The 11,802-nt window shown below is 34.3% G+C and overlaps 1 protein-coding gene across 1 annotated transcript; it reads left to right on the plus strand.

Annotated features, from left to right (window-relative positions):
- The first annotated feature begins 438 nt into the window (after positions 1–438).
- On the plus strand, positions 439–11,802 carry LOC133306899 (serine carboxypeptidase-like 11). Its single transcript, XM_061507281.1, has 14 exons — positions 439–605; positions 748–896; positions 2,246–2,322; positions 2,541–2,660; positions 2,836–2,938; positions 3,476–3,513; positions 3,712–3,810; positions 9,267–9,353; positions 9,439–9,591; positions 9,678–9,749; positions 10,163–10,278; positions 10,572–10,685; positions 11,374–11,419; positions 11,551–11,802. Exons 1-14 carry the CDS (start codon positions 451–453, stop codon positions 11,632–11,634), a joined length of 1,413 nt encoding a protein of 470 aa, XP_061363265.1. The 5' UTR covers positions 439–450; the 3' UTR covers positions 11,635–11,802.

An 11,802-nucleotide genomic window follows, 5' to 3' on the forward strand; every position in this document is an offset into this window, starting at 1 on the left:
TTGTTGTGATTCATGGTTCTGTTTGGACGTTAAAATTGTCATTTTTTGTTTTAACAATAGAATTTGAGTATTTTGCGGAGTTGATTCATGGTCTGCTTGGAAGTTAAAAATTAACAGGCCAACGGGCCGGGCCGGGCCGGGCCATTTGTTTTTTTATAAATGGGTCAAGGCAGGCTAACAGTTAAACTCATACTATGCTATCGGGCCGGGCCAAATTGAAATTTTTTGACATAGACTTGGATTGTACGGGGCAAAGCTCGGCCCAACCCAGCCCACTTTCACCTACTTCCCCTGTTTTTTCTCTGAGCTTTTGCTTGTAGAAAATGATTTGCCAAAAGTAAATGACATGTTGGGACAAAAATATATTTTAACCGTTACCAAGTATGGATAGTTGTATATATTCACTCGTGTTCCTTGCAGCATTGTTCCTACGAAAAAAAGCACCCAAAGATGGGTTCTATGTCATGTAACTCGTGGTGCTATGGTGGGTTTTCACTTAGTTTAGCACTTTTCTTATGTCTCAATTCTCAACTTGCAACCTCTCGATCAACGATTGAAGTGCTTCCTGGCTTTGAAGGGCTCCTTCCCTTTGAACTTGAAACTGGGTGAGCAACGACACACTATAAATTTCTAGCAGCGTTTTTTGTTTCTGGAAAATTCTTGAATTTTTAGTTGGTCAAGTTAATTCTTGCACAATATGAAGTCACGTAACGTTCTTGTTTTCTTCCATTTGTGTGCATTTCACAGGTATGTGGGATTGGGGGAAACAGAGGATGATCTACAAGTGTTCTACTACTTTATTAAATCAGAGAACAATCCTAGTAAAGACCCTGTAATGCTTTGGCTATCTGGTGGCCCTGGCTGCTCTTCGTTTTCGGCTCTTGCCTATCAAATAGGTAATATTTAATCAGCAACTCTGCATCCATGAATTTTTTTTTTTTTTTTTTAACGTTTCTCCTTCAAGTTCCAGATACAATCATCTTTTTTTTTTTTTTTTTTTACATGGAAGGGGCGAGAGCCCTGTGTCCCATGCTATAATGCACGGACACGAACACGGGACACAACACGTCGACACATAAATTTTAAAAAATATCATATTTCGACATGTTGAGACACATTTTGATATTAAATAAAAATTTTAATATATATAATATAATTTATATTTAATACATATAAGAGTCCATAATAAGTCATATAACTAATCAAATATTTAAATTTCATAACATAAATATAAATATAAATAATTTTTCGTACTTTGTTAATTTTTCATGTCAAATTTCATAATAGGAAAAAATTAATTTATAAATTATTTCTCATATATTTAGTTAACAAAATAAAATTAAGATTTAAAAAAAAAAACGTGTCCGAGCGTTGACCGCGTGTCGGAAAAAGTTGACTGCGTGCCAAAAAAACATATCGGAGAGTTGATCGCGTGTCCCCAAATGTTGATCGCGTGTCTCCAAATGTTGACCGCGTGTCGGAGCTTGTCTGTGTCGGACACATGTCCGACACGCAAATTTTTCAAAAACTTGCGTGTCCGTGCTTGTTAGGTCCCATGTTTAATAAGTGGTCTGACTTATTTATATCCTCGTATTTAATGTGAAAATATAAAATATGAAAAATTATAACAATACAAAGAAAGAAATAAATATAAAATATAAAATATGAAAAATTATAAACATATAAAGAAAGAAATAAATCAGCATAATTGATTTAATGATAAAATTGATTGATAGTAACTTTAATTGATTGTTACAATATCTTACTCCATATAAAGGAGGCTTAGTGTATTTACCCTTTTTTCTACTTATATTTAATGACTCACGCTAACACATTAGATTTGTTAAATTAAATAGAATAAACAACTAATATTGAGAATGTAATTATAGTATAAAATATTCTCGCCCCTATTTATTAGTCAAAATTAAAGGTTTTGCACCACTTCCTGAAATGTTATTTGGTGGAAATAGTCTTCAGAAAATGTTTTTGTATCGTGTATCCAAAAAAAAAAAAATTTGTTTTTGTATCTACTCCAATTGTCATCTAAAATGATTTTATTTATTTATTTTTATCAAATTCAAATACAGACATATCATTAGCCTGTTTGGTTGAGATTATAACTCGTGCAGAATCATTTTGCATCATTGACATTTGACACGAATGTGGTGTTTCCCTATCTTTGTGTTTGTTTTATATTTTTACCAACTTTGCTAAAATGAATTTTATCATCAATTGGGTGTTATAGGCCCACTTGCATTTAAACTTGAGGAGTACAACGGGAGCTTGCCAAATTTGGTCTCGAGGCAATATTCATGGACAAAGGTAATAGAATGCATCCTCAAAAATTTTACATTGATTTCGTTTGATGAAGTTAATCCAAAATATGTAATAAATATTACTATTTACGTTAAGCATGGGTTGCAACATATGTGTTATTTATGTTGTTATAAATGCATAATAGTAATACTTATTCTTTTTGTAATTAGTTTTGTTAATTGAGCATGGTTTAATGCAAATAATGTTAATGGTTTTCTGGTCAGGTGTGTAGCATTATTTTTGTAGATTTGCCACTTGGAACTGGATTCTCTTATGCAAAAAATCTCACTGCTCAACGAAGTGACTGGAAATTAGTTCACCATACCCACCAATTTTTTAGGAAGGTACAGTCACTTAGCGATCATTTCACTTCTACTAGGTTTCTTTTTTAATTTAATTTAATTTATAGTTTGGTTTGGAAGTTACAGCTCCTAATTGTAACTGAAAAAAAAAAAAAAGATGTAATTTTGATAATTTTATTATTAAGCTGCATTATACATCTCTTTATCTTCTTTGCAGTGGCTGATTGAGCATTCGGAATTTCTTTCAAACAAATTGTACATTGGAGGTGATTCCTACTCTGGCATGTCTCTCCCTGCTGTTGTTCAAGAAATTTCTAATGGTAAGAAATTTTATTTGATTCAATTGTTAGATATATTTCAAACAATCTAACCATGCTGTCCACCAACAGACAAGCAATTTATTCAATGCATAAAATAAAGAGGATTGAAATATATCTCTTGCCATTGCCATTTGATTATTCGTAGTTTGGGTTTCTGTAATGCTTCTAAAATTGGCACTTTGCTGTCTTTATATATATATATATGCGAAGTACATATGTCATGCTGTAGGAAAATGCTTAGGCAATGTTATAGACACAATCAATGTGAAGCCCACCATTTTTTTTCTTTTTATTTTAAAAATGGTGGGATCTACATTGATAAAATCCATAAAATTGTTTTCTTTTGACATACTCTAAATAAATCCATAAGAACAAGGATTGAATATGATTTATGAAGTTAAACATAGTTTTTACAAAAGTTCCTTCGTAGAAGCATACAAATTAAACCATTTCACAAAATGACTACAGATATATAAAGTGTAACTCACGTGATTAAGATTAAGGTGACTGTAACACATCAATTTTCTTGATCCACAGGAAATGAAAAAGGTCTCAACCCATGGATAAATCTCCAGGTTTGTAATCAATTCCTCGGATTTTTCTTTTAACTACTGACAAGAAATCGTTAAAGTGGTTTTTGATAGCCAAATCCAACAAAGAAAAATTAAGGGTATCCTTGTTTAAGCGAGTTCTTAACCTTTATGAAGTGGTAGTATTAACCATAGATCTTACTATACGGATTATGAAGCCTAAATTGCTCTTAATTTTTTCAGGGATATGTGCTAGGGAATCCCGTAACAACTCGAAGAGAAAAGAACCATCAAATTCCATTTGCCCATGGAATGGCACTTATTTCTGATGAACTCTATGCGGTAATAATGATATTATTTTTCAAAAGTAATGTTGGGCAATTATTCATGTTTAGTAAAGCAACTTGCATAGTATATATCTCTTGAAATTGATATAGACCGCGCTGATGTATATGTACTTAGTTAATTCCGAGATCGATCAACTTGGTTGCTAGGTTGAATCTATTCTCTCTTGTTGGTTGATGGAGGTGGAAAGTAGGTGGCTCTTTTGGGTGTTGCTGTTGGCAATAGTTGATGTTTTAGCTAGAGAGACTCCGATACTTAAGTCAATATATGAAAAGATACATGTAGACTAATGTAAAACCGAGATGATCCACACCTAAGAGCATGTTTGTATATATAGGCACTTGTGGAGAATATTCTAGTGTATACGTGATGCAGCGGATAATTATGGTGTTACAAGTCAAGGGACTCTATAGAATAGTAATTCATTTGTATTTCTTCTACCTCAATAGAGGTCATTATATACAAAGTATTAGAGTTACAAATCAGTCATAAATCAGGCTACAAATCAGCCATAAATCAAGGAAGAAAATTACAAACAATTAGAAAATTAAAAACTCCTAAAATCTCTCCACATAATTCTTACAATCTCTCCATGTAACGGATTCTCTTTAATTGCTGCATATAATGGACAATCAAATCAGAAATTATATCTTTCCAATTATAAAAAAATATACAAGTCAACACTCCCCCTCAAGTTGGAGCATAGATGTCAATCATGTTCAACTTGTCAATTGCACCTTGAAAAACTCTTCCGAAAACAACTTTAATAAGTATATTAGCTAATTGATCTTCAAACTTAACAAATGGGAACTGTATAATTTTCTGATGTAGCTTCTCCTTGATAAAATATCGGTCAATCTCCACATGTTTGGTTCGGTCATGTTGCACAGGATTATTTGCTATTTCAATGGCAGCTTTGTTATCACAGTGGAGATTCATTGGTTTGTCATTACAAGTTCCCAAGTCTTTTAATACGTTGTTGACCCACAATAGCTCACATACTCCTTGAGCCATGCCTCGAAATTCAGCTTCTGCACTTGATCTTGCTACTACTTTCTGCTTCTTGCTTTTCCAACTAAATTGCCTTCCACAAAGGTGAAATAGCCTGATGTTGAATGCCTTGTTGTTTTATCTTCATCCCAATCAGAGTCAGTGTAACCTTCAACACCTTGACATTATTTTTTGCGAACAATAATCCTCAGCCAGGGGCACCCTTTAAGTACCTCAGAATTCGGTACACTGCATTCATGTGATCTACACTTGGTTTATGCATAAAGCGACTTACAACACTTACCACATATGTAATATATGGCCTCGTGTGAGACAAGTATATCAGTCTTCCAACCAACCTTTGGTACTAACTAATATTTGCTGACTTTTGCTCTAGAAATAATCCAAGCACATGATTCATCTCAATCGATGTTTCTGTTGGCCTACACACGAGCATTCCAGTCTCAGTGAGGAGATCTAGTACGTATTTCCTTTGTGAAAGATAAATACCTTGTTTTGATCTTGTTATCTTAATTCTCAAGAAGTATTTTGATTCTCCTAGGTCTTTCATTTTGAATTCACTTGCTAGTTGATTTTGCAGAAGTTTCATCTCATCTATGTCATCTCCTGTCAGGACCATGTCATCTACATAGACAATCAATACGGTCACTTTTCTTTCCTTGTGTTTAATGAACAAGGTGTGGTCAGCATTGCTTTGTTTATATCGAATCTCCATGCTCTAAGGGATTGTTTAAGTCCATATAAGGCTTTCTTCAGTTTACAAATTTTATTATCACTAAAAGAACTTTGTTTGACACTTGGTGATATCTCTATGTACACCTCCTCTTCGAGGTCTCCATTTAAGAATACATTTTTAACATCAAATTGTCGTAGTGGCCAATCTCTATTTGCAGCTATGCACATAATTATCCGGATTGTATTGAGTTTGGCTACTGGTGCAAAGGTTTCTTGGTAATCTACTCCATACTTGTGCGAGTATCCTTTTGCCACGAATCTAGCTTTATACCTGTTAATACTTCCATCTGCCTTTAGCTTCATAGTAAACACCCACCTACATCCAATGGTTCTTTTGCCATCTGGTAATGGCACGAGCTCCCAAGTAGAGTTCTTTTGCAAGGCTTCCATTTCATCATTCATTGCATTCTTCCAATTCGGATCCTCCAATGCATCCTGCACATTACTAGGGACAGATATACTGGACAATTGGTCAATAACAAGAGCATATGACTCGATAACCTGTGATTAGACACATAGTTACTAATAGGATATTTAGCTTTAGTATTGGGGTCAGTTCGTACAGTTCCTTTGGTACACCCTTATTGGTCCTATGTGATCTTGTACGAGTTATGTCACCAGAATCAATTATGGTTTCGGTAGGAATATCAGGAAACACAATGACACTTTCAGTGGGTACATTATCATTCTAAAAGATATTTTCTTCAAGAGAAGTAGGATTAGAAATTACCTTTATTGGGTTATGGTGGTCCCGTAGAGATCCCTCAATTTCTGGTGTTAAGCAAGGTATTTCTATTGTTATCGGAGAGTCAAACTGTAAGACTTCAACATTCTCTGCACCTGTATATGTTGCTTCAGTTCCTCCTCCATTTAAGGTGGCTAATTGGTCTTGCTTTCATAATAACTCTCCCCTTGAATAGGAGACCCAGAAACTCCCCCTGAATAATAAGGTTCAAATTCTCGAAAAAAGACATCTAGAGTGATATGTACTTTTTGTTGTTACAGATCATAACACCGGTATCCTTTCTGAACATTAGAGTAACCGACAAACACACACCTTTTTAGCACATGGATCTAGTTTGTTACGCAATACTTTGGGAATATGAATATAAACAGTGCAGCCAAACACACGAGGCTCAAGATTGGGAATGCGGGGAACTGAAAGTAGTGATTTAAACTTCTGTTGCGGAGTCACAAAGTTGATGACACTAGAAGGGAAGGGGTAAGATCAATTAGATAAGTAGCAGAGCGAACAACTTCACCCCAGTTAAAATGGGGCATATTCATGCCAAAGAGAGAGGCACGAAAAACCTCCATAAGTTGTTTATTCTTCCTTTCGGCCAAACCATTTTGCTGTGGTGTACAAGTACAAAAGGTCTGATCTTTAATCCCTTGGTGATTTAAGAACTACGCTAAAGATTTATCTATATATTCGGTCTCGTTATCTGACTGTAAAATTTGAATCTGGCATTGAAATTGAATGGTTACCATTTGGTGAAAATTTTGGAAGGCTGTAAATACATCAGTTTTCTTATGTAACAACATGAGCCATGTCATTCGAGTACTTTCATCTATAAATGTCACAGAGTATTGAGCTTTAGATAGGGAAGGGACACCAGCTGGTCCCCAAACGTCCGAGTGAACAACTTCAAAAGGAATTAAACTTTTATTACTACTAAGAGAATAGGAAATACGATGGCTTTTTGCTAGTTCACATGTGTTACAATGGAAATCATCAATATTCAAACTAGAAAACAATCGTGGATGTAATTTTTTCAAATAGCCAAAAGAGAGATATCCTAGTCTTTTATACCAAAGCCAAATTGTTTCCCGAGCCTTATCTTCAGTACTGGCATGATTGACCTCTCCCAATTTATTCTGTCTCTTTCCGGTAACATCCAGATAATAAAGTTTGTCTCACTTAACACCATAGCCAAGAGTCTTTCGGTGAAAATGTCCCAGAACACACAAAATGAGGGCCAAAAGGTGATAGTACAGTTCAAGGTACTAGTAAGTTGTGCTACAGAAAGTAAGTTATATTCAAGGGAAGGGACAACCAAAACAGAAGTCAAATGAAGATGTTCAGAAAGGATAAGAGATCCTTTACCAGTGATAGAAGAGGTACTACCATCAGCAATAGAAATGAATGATTGAAAAAAGGGGAACAAACAATGCAACTTACTAGCATCCTTTATCATATGATCAGAAGCTCCAGTGTCAATTATCCAAATATCATCTCTAGAACATGCAGGGAAAAAAAGAGTTTTACCAACAGTACTCGAGTAAGCAGCACTGGTAGTGGGTTGCTAGGGACTTTCATCAGAGATAGTGGCCATTTCTTTGCTAGGGAGAATAGAATAATGAAAGAAAGGTGAAGATGATTTCAGAATTACACTTCAAGTATGGATACATGTGAGACTCATTTCGCAGTCCCTTTGCTGGATTAGAAGGCTCTGGTACCATGTTACAAATCAAGGAACTGTATAGAATAATAATTCATTTGTATTTCTTCGACCTTAATAGAGGTCATTATATACAAAATTTTAGAGTTACAAATCAGTCATAAATCAGGCTACAAATCAGCCATAAATCAAGGAAGAAAATTCTAAATAATCAGGAAATTAAAAAATTCAAAAATCTCTCCACATAATTCCTACAATCTCTCCATGTAACGGATTCCCTTTAATTGCTACATAAATTGGTCAATCAAATTAGAAATTAAATCTTTCCAACTATAAAAAAATATACAAGTCAACATATGGTTATTAGACAAGTAGCTTCAATAAACACAACAGGGGCTGAATTGAGTTTTAAAATCTTTTCCATAAAACAATTCCTTTTTTGGAATGTAATGATGTACAATATGGAAGTTATGTGAAAATCAAATATATATAATGGAGAGGTGGAACGTACTACTTGATTCAACCACAAAACAAAAGCAAAATGCTCTTTTAGCATTGAAAATCGATTACAAGATCCCTTATATACTAGAAACCAATTTATTCATGAAATCTTTAAATCAAATGATATAACCTAACACATAAGTCAAAACAGCCAATTAAACAATGAAACATTTCAATATAGCTGCTAAAATATAAAACATTAGAGCAAGAAAAGTGAAAACGATGAATTATCCTGATTTAGCCTCTAGCTTTATACCTACATCCAATCCATTTGCAACAACTTAAGATTTTCTTCCACATTGTTTTCAAGCTTCAATGGCTGCTTGAAAACCACTATAAACCACCCAATTTTCAATCCTTGGTTGACTTACAAACTATTGAATCCCAGGGGGATCAACATGTCCAATCTAAGGATTCGTTGTTTGGAAACTAAAATTTTAGCTTCTAAAAAAAAGTTGAAGTCAAAAGCCAAATATATATATATTTTTAAATTTTTTTTATATCTTTAGCTTTTATAAAAAAACACTTAAAATAAGTAAGACATTGAAATTCTTTTTTTTATAAACTCATCCAAACGGGCCCTTTGAAATAAAGTGGGAGTGACCACGTAAAGTACCCAAACCACATGTCCGCAACAAATTTGAATTTTGCATGAAAATATCTTGATAACATATATATATATATATATATATATATATATATATATATATTTCATTAGTCATATCAGCCATTTATGTGTAATGTACGTTTCATTAGGAGAAAAATAATTGTTAGTCATTTTAATCGTTTTCTATCCACGGACAGTCATTGCAGAAAAATTGTAAAGGAGAGTATGTAGATATAGATTCTAGAAATGAGTTGTGTTCAAGAGATCTCCACTACTTCGATGAGGTAAGTAATCACCATCCCAAATTTATTATGATCATAGCTTCTACTTTTATTATCTGGCTAGTTGAGTTTGTGCCATGTTCTTCAGTGCCTTTCAGGAATTAATCGCTTCAACATTTTGGGTGTCGATTGCCAAGATTATTCGCTTAAGTACCACAAAGCTCTTTTGAGAAGATCTATGACTCAGAAGTTGAAGGCCACTTTTAGTTCCCATCTCACAGTGACAAACTTAAGCTGCGATGTATTTTTACATACATTGTATAGATTCACACAGAGTTTTCTCCATAATGTTTCATTTTTTTATTTTCTTTATTTCCATTATTGCAGACTTTTGGTTACTTTCTCTGCAAACTATGGATGAATGATAAAAGTGTTCCCAGGGCACTGCATACTCAAGAGGTTTGATATAATAAACCTTACACTTAATATTTATAGTGGATGGATAATGTTGTGTCACAATTAGCAATGAATACTTAACTCTATGTTCATTTACGAATGGTTCCACTTAAACTTGAGCCAATCAGAGTTACTATGGTTCGAGCACTCTCATATCCATTAAGAGGTGGCTCGTGTTTTGAATTCGAGATCTCTAGTTAAAGGGAACAAATTACTTATCTTGATAACTGATTACTCATAGTTGCATCATTTGGGTTAGAATATAAAAATCTTCTGTTTATAGATAACATGTAATTCCACTTTAATTCATAAACTTTTTGTTCCCATAAATTTTTTTTTAGTCAAACAGATCAAGAAGCCTCAGCAGTTAATGGATATATCATAAACACTAATGTACTTAGTCCAATGTTCTGCAGGGAACTGCAGGACAATGGGAACGTTGTAACGGGACCGATTACGAGGAAGATATCTCTAGCAGCTTTGAGTTTCATGTAAATCTCAGTTCAAAAGGCTACCGTTCCTTGATATACAGGTCAAGACTTCAACAATTTAAATCAGTTTTTTTTTTACCCAATGAATGCCGGCCGCAATGATTAAAAGATAGAAAATTCGATTATTGGAGAAACACTCTTGGGAAGATCTTTGACTTTTACCACACTTGAGTCGAAATTGCAACAACAATGTATATAATTATAAAAATAAAATAAAAAATAAAAATGAATTTTAAACTGGTGTTGTTACCATATATTTATTATTTTTCTTTTAGCTTTCTCTGGCCATTAGCCACTAGTTGACTTCTTATGGGAAATGATGTTTCTTTTACAGTGGGGATCATGATTATACTGTTCCTTTCATGTCGACACAAGCATGGATAAGGGCTCTAAACTACTCCATTGTCCATGATTGGAGGCCATGGCATGTAAATGGCCAAGTCGCAGGGTAAGCATGAAATTTTTAACTTGATAGTTTTGGTGTTTACTTGTTATACATGAAACCAAATAGCAGAATATTTATAAGATCTTGTACACAGTACAAGAAAAATTGACATAATGTTATTTTCACCATTGACTATGATGTTGCAAGAATCACAACCTTTCCATCCTATTTTACCATTATTCCTTCTTCTTTTATAATCATCCTACCAAGAGGGCAAGTTTCGACCAATGGTAAGACAGATCATGGTTTGAATCTTGGAAATAACCTATTTGTATATACACAAGAGTAAGACTGTGTACAAGTATTGTGCACCCTAATCCCAAGAGTCCTTAACATCCTACCAAGCACACCTTAAGATAGCATTAACCAATCCCCAAGAGTAGCTCAGTTGGCAAGCTGAGCGCCCAAGATTTTGCTTTGGTCAGAGTTCAAACCTTGACCAAAGCAAACTCTTGAAATTCTTTAGGAGCCAGAGGAAAACCGCCTCTCCCTTGAAGGTGATTAGTCTCATTATTCCACCAGTGACAGTGGTCCAATGCACTCTCTGTTTCAACGAGGAACTTACCTTAGGATCGTACTCCGAGGACAAGACAGCCCAGAGGAGGTTGATTTGGGATACATCGAGGTTATGTACCCAAAAGAAAAAGATAGCATTATCCATATCTTTACAAATAATTTGTCTTTCATGCAGATACACAAGGACATACTCAAATCAAATGACATTAGCAACTGTGAAGGTAAGAACACGCAACTTTTACTTCTACCATTGCTTGTTTATAAGCTATACAAAGAAAAGTAGTACAGGAAAGATTGTGGCATCTTTTGAGGGGAATTATCCAAATTCAATTTTTTTTGTATTTAATTGCAGGGTGCGGGGCATGTAACTTCTGAGCTCAAGTCTGAGGAATGTTTTGCCATGTTCGTTAGATGGATATCTAATGTGCCTTTGTAACACAGCCCCTAAGATGGCAACAACCTAGTTGTCCTTGGCATGCTCATTTGTCTATGATTTCTTTTGAGTCTAAACATTTTGTGTAATATGTGACCAAATGACATTGGCAAGAAAACAAGAAATCAAGAAAACAGCACCACTGTGTTTGAAATGTTATTCCCTTTTCAT

The sequence above is a fragment of the Gastrolobium bilobum genome, unplaced genomic scaffold (assembly GCF_033153095.1).
Source record: "Gastrolobium bilobum isolate Gb01-03AN ecotype WA unplaced genomic scaffold, APGP_CSIRO_Gbil_v1 utg2909, whole genome shotgun sequence".
NCBI lineage: Eukaryota > Viridiplantae > Streptophyta > Magnoliopsida > Fabales > Fabaceae > Gastrolobium > Gastrolobium bilobum.

Excerpts from the sequence above, each read along its gene's own strand:
- LOC133306899 (XM_061507281.1), top strand. The coding sequence starts at position 451 with ATGGGTTCTATGTCATGTAACTCGTGGTGCTATGGTGGGTTTTCACTT. Across the intron at positions 2,661-2,835 it reads CCCACCAATTTTTTAGGAAG|TGGCTGATTGAGCATTCGGA; the intron begins GTACAGTCACTT and ends TCTTCTTTGCAG. Across the intron at positions 2,939-3,475 it reads TGTTCAAGAAATTTCTAATG|GAAATGAAAAAGGTCTCAAC; the intron begins GTAAGAAATTTT and ends CTTGATCCACAG.